Below are 19,573 nucleotides of genomic sequence, written 5' to 3'. Positions count from 1 at the left end.
AGTGCATAAGAAGTGTGCCATTTGGGACAGGGCCAGTGTTGATCTTGCATCCTATTCTTCTGTGACCCAGAATGGCAGCACAGCTGAAAGGTTTGTTTGAGCTGCGCCCTCTACGGTACAGTCGTGACTTAGCATTTCCTTCAGCCTGAGGCCTTTACCTTTGGCAAAAATAGTTGTAACTTTTTTTTTTTTTTCTTAAAAAACAAACAAGCAAGCCCAGTCCAGGTGAGAAAAAGTAAGGCAAAAGTAAGGTAACACATTACTTTCCATAAAAAGTGACCAATTAACGCAATACGTTACTTTCTAAGGGAGTAACACAATATTTTAACACATAACTTTTAAAAGTAACTTTCCCCAACACTGGTTATCAGTCAGTAAGTCTACTTTTATAGATCCATTTATATAAATATAAAATCAATATTCTAAAGTTTTCTCTTTACTCTTTCCACCGTACCCATATGTCTAATGCCAGACAAATTAAACTCCTTCTCTTGAGTGCTTTGGTTGTATTTGTAAGGGGATCAAATTTTAAATACGTTAATGAATTGCTAAACTGCTTTTTCATTTAATGGGGTGTTGTTCGGCTAAAGAAAACACACCCCCGGCTCCTGGCATTAGATCCCATTAGCTCACCCACCTGCTGTCTATGGCCAATGCCAGATGAGTCATAAGGCTGAAGCACTCATTCATGGGATTTCTGTTTGCCTCGGAGTACTCAGCTGCTCTCCCAACATAGTACACTATCATAATAGACTGGACCGTCTAAAATGTGAAATGTAACAATAAAATGAATTACAATAATAACATTATTATGTAATCAGAGAAAGAGGATCTCGATGACAATTTCAATCAAATTAACTTTAAATAACTTTATTCACAAACTGCTATAAAGCCAAAAATTGTATCTCTGTAAAGCCGCTTTGGAACAATCTACATTGTTAAAAGCGCTATATAAATGAAGATGACTTGACTTGACTTGACTTGACATGTAAAGCACATTAAAAAATAACTCAGATGCACAGCAGACAATATGAAGCAATAACAAATATAATACTGGCACACAGTGCCATTTGTTTCTTAATTTTCTAATAAATAAATAAAAATCATACACTGAGGCATTAAATAGCCTAAAACATGCCCTACAAATTTACCTGCCATTAGTATTTAAAACAGCAACTCTAAAAATGATTAGATGATCACTAGAAACATTTGTTCACCATTTGTTTTGGTTTTCTCTTTAATCGTCTGTTAACTATATGGAATGGAAAAATATGCTTGAATCTGCTAATCTTAAAGTCCCCCTGTAGTCAATAATTTTGTCCCTTAAAACAATTCTTTGATCACCAAAATATCATATTTAAAAGTTTTTTCCTTGAAAAAAATAAATAAAAATTAGTTCATGCCTTAAATTAACTTGAATGTGACTTTAAACCTAATTTAGTATACGTGGTTATATGAATATGCAAATTAGCCCCGCCTCCACGCACTCACACCAGCTCAGAGGTCCACTCAGAAACACTGGTGATTTCAAACCGCATTTTTGCGACTGTCTTTGGTAAATACTCAACAATGGTTCTGTTGACTAATGTATTTGTACATAGTTTGTCTTACAGCATATCAAAAGCACCACATAGACATAAACAACATTAAACATCAAAAGCCTGTCCAAACATAAATTGTAATGTACCAGTGTTGGGTATAACACATTACTAAGTAATTAATTACTGTAATTGAATTACTTTCTCCTTGAAAAGTAAAGTACGGTAATTCTTCATTTTTTCTGTAATTTAGTTCAGTTACTTCGGAAGTAATTGCATTAAATACTGTATATAGAATATAGAACAATCCTATATAAAAAAATCTAACTATGGATATCTTCATGAAACACATTCATACACCGAGGACATAATGTCTGTAGAGAAATATAACCATATTTACAGCATCATTGCACCACTCATTTTTGCCATGTACTGGCCATATTAGGGAAGCATAAAACCAAGACCGCCCTACATGGACACAGTAGCAATGGAAGCTTATGTGCTCAGGTACAAACCTTTCCTTACAAGCTTTCTAACTGATCCTCTAAGTACAAAGCGCTTTTTCTCTTTTCATGTTACGATCAGTAAATGGAGGGTTTTGCTGCTGTGTGGTGTAAAGTGCTCAGTCTATTGAAGAGAGTAAAGAGGTCTGTAGTATACAAAGGCTGGCTGTGATGATAATAGTGGTAATGAAACACAACCAAAATAGGAATATGCAGTGAGAGAGAGAGAGAGAGAGAGAGAGACAGAGAGAGAGAGGGAGGGAGGGAGGGAGGGGTGCTGCTGTACTCTTTGAGACTTAGTGATTTGCACTCATTCTTTGAAGACACGTTCACACCAATAAATGAGGCACAGCACAAGTATGTATGTTTTGAAATATTTTATATTTAGGCTACTTTATGAATGAAAAAAAAATCTGTTAATCTAGTCAATAATGATTATGAAATGCAACAGTTATGTTGAATCCTGCATTAGTATGGTAACTTTGTTTGTCTTGCAGTGCATGAATGCATTTGGTCAGATGAGGAATGATGCTATGGACCATTATCTTCGTTTGAAAGGCACAGATGAAGAGGGCTAGCATGTCTCGTCCTGTATGGAGTTCACTTCAGATGCTCCTCCTTCTGTCCTCTTCTGCTGTGTCTGAATTAGGTGAGTATAACCTGTTTAGTATTTTGGATGCAAGTTAGCTTATGTGATTTTATGTGATTTTATTCTGCTGAACAGGCCCATAAAAATGCATGCGTGCCATGCAAATCTTTTATACGCTTGCATAATTTGACAAAAGGCTTGCCAAAACATTGTGCTTGCTCCACATGTAGCCTAGCAACGGTGGACTTCAAACTACCCCTGCTTCCTCAAAGTGACGCCCATTTGAAATGAGATTTAATGTGGTGAAAGATAGGCTACACTAAATATATCTAGAATACCTGGGTATTACTCTGCAAACACTAATGCAATATAAAATGATTTATGCTACAGATAACATGATGCATACATTGTGTTTTTAGTACTATATTCTAACTAAGACATAAAGTGGGGTCCACAAGCCTAAACAGTAAAAATGTATTAATAATCGAATTTAAACCTGTAAATAAACAGAGTGGTTTATGATTTTCAGAAAAATCATCACAAAGTGATGTATAGTGAATATTTACAATTTCCTTTTTACTAAAGAAAAATTATTAAATTAGAAAATGCAAAAAAAATATTTTCACTAAATATGTGCAAATGCATTTTATGCATAATTCAAGAAAGCACTATAATGTTTTACACTATGAGGTTCCATTTGTGGCAAAACATTTGTTGACTGCTTTGTGGTTTATACATTTGTCCTTGTCTACAGTTTACAGGTCCAATTGTCTAGGTGTCTAGGTCCAATTTATATATTTTTTTAGTTCCGAAAAAATTAGTATGTTGATGTGTATGTTCTCTGTTTATGTCGTCTTTCTCTGTCTCCTTACTGTAGTTCTGTCGTCTTTACAGTCATCCTTACTGTCATCTTTCTCTGTTGTCCTTACTGTCGTCTTTCTCTGTTGTCCTTACTGTCGTCTTTCTCTGTTGTCCTTACTGTCGTCTTTCTCTGTTGTCCTTACTGTCATCGTCTTCTGTTGTCCCTGCGGTGTGTGCCCACTGGCGCGGAGCAGAGCAAGCATTTCCAATTCATTCTTATGGAAGTTGAGTTTCACGCTTGCGTGGTGCATTGTGGGATTGACAGTGGACAGAAGAAAACGTTGAGAGCGTCAAAAAGTTGGGCAGTTCGACTTTATGCAAATATCAGGCAAAAAACGCAGTCGGCAGCCAATCGCTGTGAGGTTCAGGTATAGTGACGTCTGTCTTGAGAGTTTAAAAATATGCAGGTTGTGCTGGAGTTTATGCTGGATTTAATGCATTAATCATGTTGTTTAGACATTGGTCGCTTTGCAGTTGTTATATATATGTATATATATATATACACTGCCCGACCAAAAAAACTTTTTAAAAAGTCGCTGTTTGGATTTAAATGGGAAAATGCTTAGGAGTCTATGATTGGATCATTATTGCAGTGATTATATTTCTAACATTTTATATGTTTGGCAACAGTTCTTCTAACCCTAATCGATGGAGTGTGTATCCCTCTCCATCAATTGGTTTAGAAGAATTGTTGCCAAACATTAAACATGTTAGAAACATAATAATCAATGCAATAACAATCCAATCACAGACTCTTAATCATTTGCCTATTTAAAGCCTTTTTTTTTTTTTTTTTTTTTTTTTTTTTTGGCTGGGCAGTATATGTTAAATATGGAAATTTTGGTGCTTTCATTGTGATTATACTGGCTGGGTTTACATAGCGTATCTTTTCTTAGGGAATTCGGAAACAAAGCTTACCTATTTCCATGTATTTGCATGCATCTCTGATGATTATAATGGTTACGTGTTGAAAACAAACAAACAGATTAAACAGTATGGACGACATAACAAGACAACAATAAAGATAACAAGATTACAGTAAAGATGACAGTTTAGACAGCAGATCAATACAACATAAACAGAGAACATAGCCTACATATCAACATAATACACATTTATCTGAACAAGTAGGCAATGACTGTAGACAAGGAAAATGTATTGTACAAACTAAGCACAAAGCACTCAACTTCTTTTTGGCTCAAATGGAACCTCTATACAGTTGTAATCGAAAATATTCAACCCCCATTGCAAATTAGGTTTATTTGCAAATGTACTGACTTTCAGCTGTTTGCAATGAACAAATCAAACAAAAGTAATTAAAATAGCTCAACACAACAAATGTTTCAAGTGGTTTCCCCAAATTTAAATGAAAATGCAACTTTTAATGACTTCTGCTGTCTCAAAATTATTCAACACTTTCATGGCAAGCATCTTTACTTAGTATAACACCCTTTTGCTGTTATGACCTGCTGCAATCGAGATGTATAACCAGACACCAGCTTCTGGCAGCGTTTCTGAGGAATCTTAGCCCATTACTCATGAACAATGGCCTCCAGTTCAGTAATATTCTTGGGTTTGTGTGCTGCAACCGCCTTCTTCAAATCACACCAGAACTTTTCTATGGGGTTCAAGTCAGGTGAATGATGGCCACTGTAGAGTCTTCCAGGACTTCTTCTGCAACCAAGCCTTGTTGAAATCTGAGGTATGCTTGGGATCATTGTCCTGTTGGAAGGTCCAATGACGCCCAAGCTTCAGCTTCCTTACTGACGGCATAACCTAGGATTTCTCCTAGGATTTCCTGATACTTCAATGAATCCATCTTGCCTTCCACATGCTGCAGGTTTCCAGTGCCAGAGGATGCAAAGCAGCCCCAGAGCATCACCAGGCACCACCATGCTTTCAATTGTAGGTAGAGGTTTCTTTTCAGCATATGCTTAATTCTTCTTCCTCCAGACATACCACCGTTCCATAGGGCCGAAAAGTTCCAGTTTTGTTTCATCGCTACACAGAACATAATCCCAAAACTTCTGTGGCTTATTTATATGATTTTTAGCATATTAGAGCTGACTTTTCTTGTGCTTTTGGGTCAGTATTGTTGTATGTCTTGGAGTTCTGGCATGCGTTTAATATGTGCCTTACTGTGCAAGCTAAAACCTCAGTGCCTTTTACCACCAAGTCTTGCTGCAGGTCTTTTGCAGTCACTCGAGGGTTTTTCTGACCCTGCCTTCTCAGGAATCTGGATGCAGCCGTTTATAGCTTCCTTTTTCTGTCCCGTCCAGGTAGAGTAATCACTGTTCCTTTAACTTTGAACTTGCGAACAATCCTTTCAACAGTGTCTCTAGGAACATTTAGTGCATTCGCTATCTTTATGTATCCTGTTCCTTGTTTGTGAAGGATGATAATATTTCTAACATGCAGTCAAACGTGACACCCAAAAAACCTAGACAGTTCAGAAATTTCATGTGTTCTAGCTCAAGCAAACCTGGTGCAACTAATGAAGTCCTTGGATGATGTGACGGCAGCCTACAACGGCGCCAGTGCGCTCACCACATTTGGAGAGGAGAGAGAGAGATCGAGCCAATTCACATAATGGGGATTTTTAGGAGGCCATGATTGGCACGGGCCAATGTATGGATTTTGGCCAGGACACCGCGGTTACACCCCTACTCTTTACGAGAAGTGCCATGGGATTTTTAATGACCACAGAGAGTCAGGACCTCGGTTTAACGTCTCATCGGAAGGACAGTGCTTGTTACATTAACCCTTTAAGACCGACGGGAGCGCCGGCGCTCCCGTTTGCGTGTGTCTGTTTAAGAGCCTATAGAAACTGAAACCAAATCGCTAGCTCAATAACTCTTTTTGCATACAAAACCAGAGATGTAACATGTTCAGATCAAGCCTCCAACATGCTCCTGTTGCGTTCTTTTCACCCTCTAATGAGTCTGTACAAATTGCGTAATATGCGTTTACAAAATAAAAACCACACAAAAATGCATTGCACGTCTTTGCACACATGTTATGTAGATCTGTGATTGATAGTTACATCTTCCGATGCTCATTGACGTATCACGTTCTGTGCACTATGACCCCAAAGGTTGTCACATGTTGTGACGTCACACGCTGCGTCATTTGACCATGCGTTTGACTCCCATTTGCTGTACTGGTATGTTTCTTTCTTTTCGTTATTGTCTTTTTATCATTCATCATTTATTTCTCCTTTACACACTCACAAATACACTTTTACAAATGCAAGCACATTCACACACACACACACACACACACACACACACACACACACACACACACACACACACGCGCGCGCGCACGTAACATAGTCTAAACGAAAGTACATGGACGCGGATGTTTTGGCAATACTAATTGCGTCCGATGAAGATGAACTCTCCGTCTGCTCATCGGCTCCAGATTCCGTTTCAAGGACGAAGCCGACTTTCTTGAAGGAATAGATCCGTCCCAGGAAGAAAGCCAGGTGTGCAGCCAAAGAAAGAAATGACGTGCAGTGCATTTTTGTGTTTTTTTCTTTTTTTTCTTTGTTTTTCTTTTGTTTTTGTAAACGCATATTACGCAATTTGTACAGACTCAAATGAGTGTATCTTAGAAACTAATTTATGTAAACAGTTCAAATAAATTCTGTATAGTTTTAAATTGTTTTATCAGGAAGAAAGCCAGGTATGCAGCCAAAGAAAGAAATGATGTGCAATGCATTTTTATGTTTTTTGTTTGTTTGTTTGTTTGTTTTTCTTTTGTATTTGTAAACGCATATTACGCAATTTGTACAGACCTATAAATGAGTGTATCTTAGAAACTAATTTATGTAAACAGTTCAAATCAATTCTGTATAGTTTAAAATCGTTTTATGCACGTTTTTCACATTGACAAGTTTGAGGTTGGCATTTATCAAATTTCTGTATTGAATAAAACATGTAGAAAAAAAATATGATTTTTTTAATTTTTTTTTTTTATTGCACTTTTGAGATATTTATCTAGTTACTATTGATTTATTACAAATATAGCCTTCAAATTGGGAAAGTAAGGATTATTTTGATGTATGGCATATGAAAATGCTCAAAAGAATGACAGCACAGCATGTAAAAATACAAAGATATACTCTGGCAGAACTGTTCTATGGTAGGTCATAAAGGGTTAAAGACACTGTTACAATTACATGTTACAGTGATATGGCTGCTGGCCCTTGATTAGTTGCATCAGGTGTGCTTGAGACAACACCTGTTTTGCAGATTTGTTCTGTTATGAGGAATTCTATTTAGAGGCTTGAATAATTTGGAGACTGCAGAAGTCATTAAAAGTTGCATTTTCAGTTGAATTTGGGGAAACCACTTGAAACATTTGTTGTGTTGAGCTGTTTCAATTACTTTTGTTTAATTTTTTTTAATGCAAACAGCTGACTTACAGACTAAATTTTGCCAATAAACTTGGGCCCGATTTCACAAAACATCTTAAGGCTAAAAGTAGCTCCTAACTTGCAGATTTTGGTGAAACTCTTAAAAATAATGGGCGTGTCAGTCCTAATTTTAGGACTTCTAAATTTTTACTCTAAGAGTATTTCACAAAGCATTTTAGTGCTAAATCTAGCTCCTAAATCTGCGAAACCTGAGTAGTGTCGTAGAAATTTTAAACTGTATATTAAACTAACAATGTTTCTAACATCTAACCTTATTTAACATCTAACATTTGAACAGGATGTATTGTACGAAACCAATGGAAAACTTGTGTCTTTGAGTGTGTGCATATGTGTGTATAAATAACATAGTTTGGGAAATGAAACTAGACAGTCTGTTAGAATCTTGTGATAAACAAATGAAGTCATCATTAAAACAGAGTTTGCTTGTGCCAGTGACAGAGGAAAAAGGTTGGGGCTTTTGAACCAATTGAACCAATGATATTGAAGGTGACATGTTATTTGTTTTCTCGATTAAAAACTGTTGTATCTGTGTTTTACGGTGGGATTCTCAATGGAATTTGTCTGAGATCCTCCGGCCTTGCTTCTTGGGAGAGATTCCCTGAGAACTGCTCGGGAAGATCTCCTGGCCGTTAATAAAGGCATTTAAAGGACATTTGCTGAAAGTCTGTCTTATTACTGCTGCACAGCAGGTCAGTTTTGGGAAGCAAGTAAGTTAGAGTAAGAGACTTGGCCAGTTGTCGACGGAAGACGCAGAGAGCTAGAGTATAAAGGTTATTAAGTGTCGATTGGAAGACGCTATGGGTGTCGATTTGAAGACGCCAGATTGTTATTTATTAAGTGTCGATTTGCAGACGCTAGATAGTCAGGTTTAGGGAAAAAATCCAAAACAGTAGTCAGGAGGACCCTTAGGTCAAATCACAAACAATCCTAATGGCTGTTGCTGGCAATCTGCCTCAGCAATCCGCCCAAAGACACTGTACACCATTGAGGCAATAGAGATAGATAGGGTGCTGAACCTTTTCTTCATAAATGCAATACATTTTTTGACATTTTTTAGTATCTAAATTAATTGATTTTACCCAAATCAAACATATTATTTATTATGATTGAACCAATTATATCAGGGTACAACAGCAACACTCATTTTTCAGAGGGGGTAGAAATGGCTTCTCAAGGTAATAACACACGTTTCCTGCTTTACAGTGCTTTTAGAGCATAATATGTTTACTTTAGATCTCTAAAAAATACTCTCTTTATATTTACATCATCTTTTTATATTAATTTATTTCCTTGCACACTTTTATCTTTTGCTTAGTATTTTCAATCTTACCAGAAGATGGCGTCGGGATTTTAAATAGCTCTCTGATGCTGCACTGCACAGTGTTTGACTCTGGCCTAAAGGCTCCTCCACCAGTGAAATGGGAGAGAGACACTGGGGGTCTGGACAGCAGGATTCTTCAAATGGCCAATGGCTCCCTTTTCTTTCCACGCTTAAAAGAAGACGACTTTGGAAACTATTCGTGCAGTGCAAAGAGAGGGAACAAACAGATTCAGACCACTGTCATGATCAGCAAAGCATGTATGTATCTTGCATTAGTATACAATTATATTAATTATTGAAATTATGTTAATGGTTACACACAGGACTTACACACATGATGCATCTAAGGTGTCCACCACAAATGGTCATAGATTGTAATTTGTGTTTGCTTGTTTGTAGGCCTGGAAGATGTGTTCTTTCACCCTCAGTCCATGAGAACTGAAGAGGGACAAGATGTTTTCCTTCAGTGTGTCTCTGGTGATAGTTCTCCTCCTGCTCAGATTTCATGGTTGAAAAATGGCAGAGTTCTCACCAAAGGAAACCAGATTCAGGTACAGTAGCTACAGAACTAAAACACGTTTATAGTAAGTGCACAGACTGTTATATAATCAAATATGGCTATAATAAAATAACTTACAATCAATTACAACTAAAGATGGTTTTAGTTTTACTACTTTAAAAAGATGATAAGCCTTTACGAAATTATATATTGTTTGGTGATATATTTCCTGTTAAGATCTCGTCTTGACCAATGAGAACTTGGAAAGTCATAGAGCGTTGCTGTTTGATTAAAACTGTTCGTGGGTGTGGTTTGGACGTGACTTTTATTCTATTTACAATCACACATGCCAGCTGAGTAGTCACAAATTGATAACTTTGAAGCCCATCTATCAGAGCTTGTGCAGAACTTCAATATTTATATGATTTAGCACACAATCTCCACAAAGAAAGTGCAACCACGACAAATGCGTGGAGAGAGATTGGTTTTTATGCAGCCAGATCCGATGGTTTGTCGACAAAAGGGGAAACTGGAAAGGGCTCCATGACAAGTGTAATAATATTTCTTTGCTAAATACTAAATATTACCACTAGGGACAGTATGGAGGAGGGAGTCAAAGGAAGACTTCAGGCACCTTGCACTTGGCTAACATCACCAAAACAGACCAAGGAATATATATCTGTATCACCCACAATCCTCTTCTGAACATAAGCAAAGAGAGTCAAGCAGCAACTCTGACAGTGCATGGTAAGACATAAAACTTTTATATATTTTGCATTATACAAATCTTGCATTCTTATTACTTAGTGTCTTTGTTTTTTTATTGCACAGGTTTCAATGTAGACATAAAGATAATTGAGGGCCCACAAAATGTCACTGTACCTGTTGAAAAGGAAGCGGCACTCCACTGCTTTGTTGAAGGCTTCCCCATTCCCACAGTGCAGTGGTTTAAGGATGGACGTCCATTACCCAATTCATCTAGATGGGATCTGCAGAAGGACGGACAACTGCTGATTTTCAAGTGAGATATTTCTACGGCAGATTATGAATCAATAAGTGCGAAATTAAAACAACAATATATATACATTTCTTCAAGAACAAAGAGTTTTAATAAAACAAAGTTCAATGAAATATATGATCATTAATCAATAAATCATTAATATATGCCTATGAATATTTATAAAATACCCTTTGTTGTTAAAATTGGCAAGAAATGGAAGTTAGACTTTTCTTCCCTGACATATACTGTATATCAGAGTAAAATGGCTTCTCAAACCAGAAAAAATGTAGGATAGGACTTGATTTTGTCCATGGAGAATTGATTGGACCGTTTGATCGTTTGCTCGTTGATCGTCGATCGAGATTGTTGATCTCATGTGAGTGACAGGTTGTCCCGCCCTCACGCCAATAAACACGTCATCAGAAAAGATATGTTGCTGCAAGAGGAAGAGGAAGTTATTTTGATTAAAGATTATGAGGCGCCATCAATTAAACACAATAATGATGTGCATGGATAAATCATTTTGCCTATAAAAAATACTGCAATATTCCTTAAAAAATAAGAATGGTCAATTTTGATTGCATGGTGAATTTAAATACTTATGACAGAAGGCATTAAAGGCGTGAAAACCTTCTTCCTAGGAGAGTTTCGTCAGAAGATGAGGGGCTGTATTTCTGTGAAGCTCGCAATGAGAAGGAGAAAGTGAAATCCCAACCAGCCTACCTCTTACCTGCAGGTACTTCCTTTCGGATGAGTCTACTTTCGTTCCAGGTGGTGGCTGCTCACACCTGTCCTCTATTTAGCATACCTTTTCATCCTTTCTCACGCAGTTATGGATTGGACCTTTATGCTTGAACCTGCCAACCTAACAGTGAGGAAGGGTGAATCTGCGACTCTTTCCTGTAGGCCTCCTCACAGCAGACCTCAAGCACAAGTGTCCTGGTTTAAGAACAACAGACTCCTCCACCCAGGACTGCATTATACTACTGATCCTAATGGAGACCTGCTCTTCCACAGGTGTGTTGTGTAGATTGTTTGCTGCAGTTCATTCAGTTCAGTGTCCCTCCAGGAGCAGGATTGGACACCCTTGATTTATGTACTCTGTTTTTGCTGAACTGTGATGTTTGTGTATATTTTAATTAGGCATGTCCTATCTGTAAATTGAATCTTGTAATAAGTTAAAACATAAAAAATGTAAAATCTTTTTAATCGTGAGTTTCTGTGTTTCAGTGTACAAGAGACAGACAGTGGATTGTATTTCTGCAGAGCATCTAATTCCCTTCTCAAAAGGGCTCTCACCTCGAAAAAAATCTTCCTGGATGTTCATGGTAAGGAGTTATTTGACTTTGTGGAAGTAACTATGTGAAAGTAACTAAAGAGGTGTTATCCGAGAAAGGTTTAGTCTGAACTATGTAATCATAAACATTTCACTGCACATAAACCAGGAAGTGCTTTTATGTCTACTGAAACCCATCAGGCCCAGACAGAATCTGAAGAATGACTTTTACTATATAATACTTTTTTAAATTTGGTAAATGGAGCAGAGTACTAAACTCCTCTTGATACCTGAAAGAATAGCAAAATTAGCCAGAATATTTAATAAAGAAACATGCAAAGGCTAAGTGTGCATTTTATAAATAATGGACATTTAAATTATGTATAAATCTGCAGGTGTGTCTTAAAGAAGAACCTCTTGTGATATATGTAGTATTGTTCCACCTGCCAAATAAATATGATATTGAAATTATACTTTTTACTATTTTTGTATATAATATAAAATGTTTTTAAATTAATTTAAATTGTATTGTTGTAAAAAAAAAGAAAAAGAAAGAATATATATATATATATATATATATATATATATATATATATATATATATATATATATATATATATATATATATATAGGACTTTTTAAGAATATGACTCCAAATCAAATTTATTTATTTAATTTGGCATTTAGTAAGTAAAGCTTTATTTATATAGCAACTTTTAAAAACAGTGTTTACAAAATGCTTTACAGAAGAGAAATACATGTGTGCATTCACAGAAAAGAAAAACACATACATACACATTATAGAAATAAGATAATAAAACGAAATTCAACAATAAAATAAATCAAGGAAACCAGGTGTTTCTGGACATTTCTAACATAATGTCCTCAAACACCTGTAGTTCTATCATGAACCAAAGCGGGGTTTCACGAACCCATAAAACCATGGCTAGTAATTTGTGAATTTTGAAATCTCCATTTTATGTTTGCTAAGCTGGTTTCATTATTATATTCTTTTCTGTGGTCAATCTGGCCTTATTTCAGAACCTCCATCCGTGACTATCTGGCCAACGGTGATAACGTCTCCTGTAGGAGCTGAAGTGACGATACACTGCCAAGTGTTAGGACACCCTGCTCCTTCAATCAAGTGGTCAAAGCTAGGCCAGTCTGTCCAAACTGGAGGCAAAATTATCATGGGGTAAGTTTTGCAGGAAGAGTTTATTAACTATAATTGTGGTTCTTGTTTACCGGGTGGTGCTTGTGAATTCATTTTGTTCCCAGGTTAAGAAACACAACTCTCTACATTTCATCAGCGAGAAAGCATGATGAAGGACATTACACATGCGCAGCCTCCAATACAATGGGTCACGATGAGAAAACCATGACTCTTCGAGTTGCTGGTAAATCTTCTTTGCCAAAAAAGTACAAGTATACTAAAAAAGTACCATAGTACTAACATGTATTTGGGCATGTTCGATGAGATAAGGGGATGTGAAAACACATTATTATTATTATTAAGGTAATCATTTTGTACCATGGTATTATCAACTAATACGTCGCTGTATTATGGTACCACCGTAGTTCTTTTTTTTTTAGGGTGTTTGTGATGTCTTTACTTCAATAGAATGACAACTGGGCCAAATTCCAAACAGTTGCCTTGAAAGGGCACTTCACGAAGGGGATCGTTCCAAGTGAACACCTAAATCCCTTCATAAAGGGCTCTTCCACAAGTGCGTTAATGAAGGGCATGCAATGGTCACTTCAATGAAAGTAATTTTATCGTTTATGGTCATGCGACCCAGGGTGGCGAATCCTCACTATTCATTTTAAATCTAGATGGCGGGAGAGGTCGAGTTTATGTATAAACAGAATCATTTGTTTTTTTGTGATATTTTACACACGTCATACATTTCCTATGAAGTTTAAATAGGTTTCATAGGTAATAAATGAGTTTAACAGTAAGTAGGTTAGATAGTGTTGACTGCTTACAGTGTCCACACAAAAGACGGCACGTTTTAAAGTTGAGAGCAGAAATGGAACACACACATATATAAAGCATATTTTAGAAACTTCATTATAAAATGTATATTTATTTGCAACAATTATATTAACAGCAATAATAAATTCCTCTTGTAAGAACAGCTAATGGGCTAATGGACACGGTAACATTCCAGGAAATTACGTTGTCTTTCATTGCTCCCTTCACCAAGTGCATTCCAAACGGCTACATCATGACACGCAAGTGCCCTGCTCCCTCCAAAGTCTCCTCTTCAAGTGCTCTGCCCTTCAGAGTGAGTAGGGAATAGGGAGGCTCACTTCCGATTGGAATTCACCCCTGATCTAACTTTTCATTTCTTTTCAGTGAAACCAGTCATTGTTTCCTTCGTTGCATCACTCACCGTCTCAGAGGGATCTCCTGTTAGTCTCCCTTGTCGAGCCGTGGGAGATTTTCCTGTCAAATACACTTGGATTAGAACCGCTTTGATACGAAATTCACAACTGTCTGGTCCAAAGTCTCCAGTCTCACTCCCACAACAGATACACATTGATGGTTTGTTACATACGGAACAGACTGTGGTTTAATATGATGCAGGTTTTCACTTGTTTTTAAAACGTGACATTTCATTTTACAGATAATGGGACATTAGTCATCTCAAATATTCACCAATCTGATTCAGGAGAGTACCACTGCACTGCAGAAAACAGAGTCGGTCAGGATGTGAGAAGTGCTATTATAACTGTAACAGGTGGGTAAAATGCATGAGAACTAAACTATTTGTAGTTCTCATGCCTAAAATGAATACACATAAGTTTCCTGTTTGCATCTCAGTTTGATCTAATCATTCTAATGCTCTAACTTAAAGCTGACTCTGATGTCCCACGTGATAAAGAAGCACTGAGTAAAATGATTAGAACCACTGTGAGTAATGCAGTGTGCTGAGTCATTCTGGTACCATCTGTGACATTAGCCTCATAACATGTGTAACTGTGACTCTGTGATTGTTTTGTGAGTACTTTGGCATTTTCATCAACATTCTCCACCATTTTCAATGGTTAAGTGAATTTAAAAGATTGAATAATGCCTTGCAAAAAAAATGCATCTAATAACAATTATGGGTCTGAATTTGTTTGTTCCTCTAACCTTCCAGGTTCCAGAGAGTGAACAAGAACTATTTACTAATTCCTTTCTCTATGGTTCAAAGATTCTGAACAATACAGAGATAAAAGAATCCCTTCGGCGGACAACTGAAGTTTATACAAAGATATCTTGTAAGGATATTAACATACCTTAGAGCAGGGATTCTCAACTCTGGCCCTCAAGGTCCACTTTCTTGCACAGTTTAGCTCCAAGCCTCCAACCCTAATCAAACACACCTGAACAATATAATCAAGGTCAAATCAGGTCGTACTAGAAAGAGAGAGCAAAACCACTCGAAGGCAAGCCTGCAAAACCAGAAAAAAAAAAACGTATTTATGCATCCTCACTTCCTTTCCTCACTTCCTTTCCTCGTGTCTCAGCTCCACCCCCTGCAGGATGCAAGAGAAGGCTGCCAGGAAAGAAAAGGAGGACGGAGGAATCGAATGAAAGCTTTTTTTATACATTGGAATACTTGATCACTCAAGCGTCACTTCACAGCGTCATCAGCAGCGCTCAAAGGATCTGCCCTTATGTTGTTGAAGTTTGGTTATTTAAGAAATTCATAATAAATAATAATAATAAAGCAAGATACCCTGTTGGAATATGTAAGATGTGTGGTTTATTTAAACTGCAAAGGTAAAGTATAAATTAAAATTATTGTGACAGATGTGAAGGGGGAGGATAATTTATATGTGTGTCACGTTTAGTTGATAAAACACTTCCGCAAAGGATACACCTGAGCATCCTCGCTCATAACTCCACTGGAAGCTTCCTGCACTCCTCATTGCTTGCCTCCTCACGGTGCAATTAGAGAATTGAGATGTCCTTCAAGATGGCTGAGCTCGATCGGTTTCTGGGCCATAGGATGGAGGACGGAGGAAACAAGGAGGGATATTGAGAAGCACCCTTTTTTTCATGGATGTCAATGGAAGAGAGGCTTCACTACGCTGAATAAACTGCTTTTGAGGGAAAACGGCTTATTTAATGAATCGACAGCCCATCAGCTAGCTAATCTTCAACAAGTTTGCTCTTAAACATTATTTTTGGATTGATTTACACCGAAAAAAATGCTGTTTTAAAAGAGAAATCACAGACAATTGTGTGACTGGTAGGATTCAGTTTCACGGCACTTCTCATTCATTTTTATGGTATCAACAAACAGTGATTGACTGTCGCACAAATCTGAACAAAATTCAATGACGTCAAGGCTGTAATGTGATTGGTTATCTAGGCACATGTGATTCAAGTTAGCCATTACGCTTTATCCAATGGTTGAGCCACAGACCCTCTTTTCTCCCAATAATAAGACCATCTCTGGCTAGAGGCTGGTGAGTTTGATCAGTGGAGCTAAACTCTGCAGGGAAGTGGCTCTCGAGGGCCAGAGTTGAGAATCCCTGGCATAGAGGAGTTTTTTTTTCTGTTTGGTGTATTGGGTTGTTTTTTTCTCATTCTTATTTTTTGTGTTTGGTGCAGTGTTAAATGCTTTTGTGGAGGACTCACCAACATACTTGAATCTTGAATCTACCCAAGACACTACAGAATTTATTTCACTGAAGCCAACTGGCATTAGCATAGGAAGTAATGAGAACATTAAAGAACCCATACAAACACAAAATCCAACTGCTGTGCCCATCAAACCTACACCATCTCCCAAACTCAAAGAGACTTTTATGCAGGATACACATCCACATATCCAACCAATGGACCAGGTCACTAAACCTCCATTAATGAATCCAAACACAAACAGCCCCTCGCCTGCAGACTCATATTCTCAGATTAAAAACATTCAGAGCTTTTCCCAGACTCCAGGCTTACCTTTAATGGATATGGACAACTTCACTGCCTCAGCCCCTGTGGAACAGCATCAAAATAAGAGTCAAAACATTAAGCAGTCTGGAGGTACGAAGTCATCGGTAACAAATGACACAGAATTAGTCGAATCACTCAAGAAAAACACATCACAAGCTCCTATGAGGACCACTGACAATAATAACAGGTTGGTTATCAAGTGAGCTTCCTCATTAATCAGCTTATCATCCCCTCCCCCTCTCCCTCTCCCCCTCTCCTCCCCTCCTGCCATCCTCCCCTCCTAATATCTCATAATTTTGGTCATTTTTATAGTGTAAGATTATGATATATATACACCTTAATAGTCATTTAGTTAATACACTTTGAAACAAAACATATTATTTCCTTTAACCTTTGCAAACTATTATTGACCATGACAGAAATATTTGTGACAGCTTGAAACTTTACTTCAGCAGTACTTCAACGTTATTAAGAGAAAGTGTGGCATGAGAGACTTTGATGCTTTTTTAGTAAATTTTTTGGAAAATTTACTGAAGCATGCTGAGATGTTTTTGTTTCACGCTTTGTTTGATTTGTGATTTTGTAAGTAACTTATGACCCTCTTTTCTTCAGAGAAAAGGAGAAATCTCAGACTTGGTTGCCTGTGATTGAGAAACATGACATTCCCATTGTGGTTGGAGTAGGTGTTTCCTTGGCATTCATTTTCATTGCCATGGCCTTTTATTCTCTGGTTCAGACAAATGATCCTGCAGCTATACCTACAGGGAGAGCAGGTGAGACTTTAATATAATAAAAATAAACCTTGATACCTATTATTCTCGCATAGACCTGTGATGAGTTCCTAAATGAGATTTTCAAATGCATAAAAAATGTAATATAATTATTATTTTTCTCATAGCTCTGAGGTGTATGGGTGGGCCTTGCAGACATGGGGAACGTCTTGCGATGGAAAGGACATATGATAACAAGTTAGTTTTGTTGAGAGCATTTGATAATTGTATAATGTCCCTGTCAACGTTGCATTAAAGGGTTAGACCTAAAAATGAAAATTCTGCCATTAATTTACTCATCCTCATGTAGTTCCAAACCCGTAAGATTTTCATTCATCTTCAGAACACAAATGGAGATATTTTTATAAGATCTGAGAGCTTTCTGTCCCTCATTGACAGCCTACGCAACTACCACTTTCAACCCACAGAAATTTAGTAAAGACATCATAAAAGTAATCCATGTGATCTAAGTGGTTTTACTTAAATTTTATGAAGCGAGGTCAGGTGAGTGCTTTGCACAAAAAACCCCCCTGAATTTACCACTTTATTTTCAAAACATTAATCTCCAGTGTGCTTTCACGAGAGAACCACAACGCATGCATGTTGCGTTGTCACGAGAGCAGACGTTGTTGCATGATAAATAAGATCTTAATTTGCGCTAAGAAGATGAACAAATGTCTTACGGGTTTGGAACGACATGAGGGTGAGTAATTAATGACCGAATTTTCATTTTTGCGTGAACTATCCCTATAATTGAATAGTAGTTTTTGTAACATTTTTAATGATGACACATTTCAGAGCATTTGAGGATGATAATTTGGTGGCTGTTATTGAACAAAGCCCCAACATATCCGAGACAAGAGCGCTCCCAACAGAATGCAGCCCATCCACCATGATGATGGAGCCACCATCAGATGATGTGCAAGAGGGTGTCCATTCCACCCAGGACCTGCCAGTTATTGTGGAGACTCACCCGGAGCCTAGAGAGGAGGACCAGGTCAGTACAAAGTAGGGATGTGGCAGTGAGGACATTTTCCCACCTGTAAATTGATGTGTGACAACATTGTTCTACCCACTGGGAATGTCCGATCAGAGTCGTGCTTTCTTTCCTGCAAGATAGGTTGGAGCGAAGGCTATCTCCCTCCACCCTCAAAGTGTATGTTGCCGCTATTGCCGCTGATTGGCTTCCATCAAGAGGGTAGGGGACCTGCAAGCATTTTCGGTCAACAAATCGTGCCTAGAATTCAGGCCGGCCAACTCTCACATTGTCCTGAGACCCCGGCTCGGATACGTGCCCAAGGTTCCTTCGGGGACCAGGAAGTGAACCTGCAAGCACTGCCTTTGGAGGAGGATGACCCAGCCCTAGCTTTTCTCTGTCCTGTCCGCTCTTGGCGGTTATACGTGGACAGAACGCAAAGCTTCAGGACCTCAGATCAGCTCTTCGTCTGATACGGAGGCCAGCATAAGGGAAAGGCTGTCTCCAAGCAGAGGATTGCCCACAGATATATGTAGAGCTGCGGACTGGGCGACACCTAACACGTTCGCTAGATTCTATAGCCTTCATGTAGAGCCGGTATCGTCCCATATACTCGGCCCCAGTGGCCAGTAGCGCGAGGGACCCGTTTATAGTGTCGGCTTACAACACCACTCCCGCCCCCATGGGCCAGATACGTGCGTCTATTTGCTCCAGTAGTGTTCCCCAGAAATGGCTAACCCTGTGAGTTCCTCCGTCACCCCTGCGGCAGTCAGACGTTGCGGAGCGTCTGACGCCAGGCCTACACTTGTATACTTTGTGGAACCTGTGTTAGGCTGGGTGTCCATATGTAGCGG

General features: G+C 38.0%; 1 protein-coding gene across 1 annotated transcript in view; it reads left to right on the top strand.

The window, feature by feature from the left end:
- Positions 1 to 116: 116 nt before the first annotated feature.
- Positions 117 to 19,573, top strand: part of LOC309498811 (titin) — a 22,720-nt gene continuing 3,263 nt past the window's right edge. The window contains exons 1-19 of the mRNA XM_082169729.1: positions 117 to 2,398; positions 2,539 to 2,690; positions 9,248 to 9,511; positions 9,653 to 9,804; positions 10,346 to 10,499; positions 10,584 to 10,773; positions 11,394 to 11,488; positions 11,583 to 11,769; positions 11,983 to 12,080; positions 13,070 to 13,223; positions 13,307 to 13,425; positions 14,388 to 14,576; positions 14,659 to 14,772; positions 14,890 to 14,945; positions 15,175 to 15,295; positions 16,638 to 17,160; positions 17,586 to 17,746; positions 17,872 to 17,941; positions 18,542 to 18,740. Of these exons, the coding sequence (XP_082025855.1) occupies positions 2,606 to 2,690; positions 9,248 to 9,511; positions 9,653 to 9,804; positions 10,346 to 10,499; positions 10,584 to 10,773; positions 11,394 to 11,488; positions 11,583 to 11,769; positions 11,983 to 12,080; positions 13,070 to 13,223; positions 13,307 to 13,425; positions 14,388 to 14,576; positions 14,659 to 14,772; positions 14,890 to 14,945; positions 15,175 to 15,295; positions 16,638 to 17,160; positions 17,586 to 17,746; positions 17,872 to 17,941; positions 18,542 to 18,740 (2,931 nt within the window). The 5' untranslated portion in view covers positions 117 to 2,398; positions 2,539 to 2,605. The remainder of the gene's footprint in view (positions 2,399 to 2,538; positions 2,691 to 9,247; positions 9,512 to 9,652; positions 9,805 to 10,345; positions 10,500 to 10,583; positions 10,774 to 11,393; positions 11,489 to 11,582; positions 11,770 to 11,982; positions 12,081 to 13,069; positions 13,224 to 13,306; positions 13,426 to 14,387; positions 14,577 to 14,658; positions 14,773 to 14,889; positions 14,946 to 15,174; positions 15,296 to 16,637; positions 17,161 to 17,585; positions 17,747 to 17,871; positions 17,942 to 18,541; positions 18,741 to 19,573) is intronic.

The sequence above is a fragment of the Leuciscus leuciscus genome (genome assembly GCF_965113295.1).
Source record: "Leuciscus leuciscus genome assembly, chromosome: 5".
Taxonomy (NCBI): Eukaryota; Metazoa; Chordata; class Actinopteri; order Cypriniformes; family Leuciscidae; genus Leuciscus; species Leuciscus leuciscus.
This window is presented reverse-complemented; position numbering and strand designations above follow the sequence as displayed.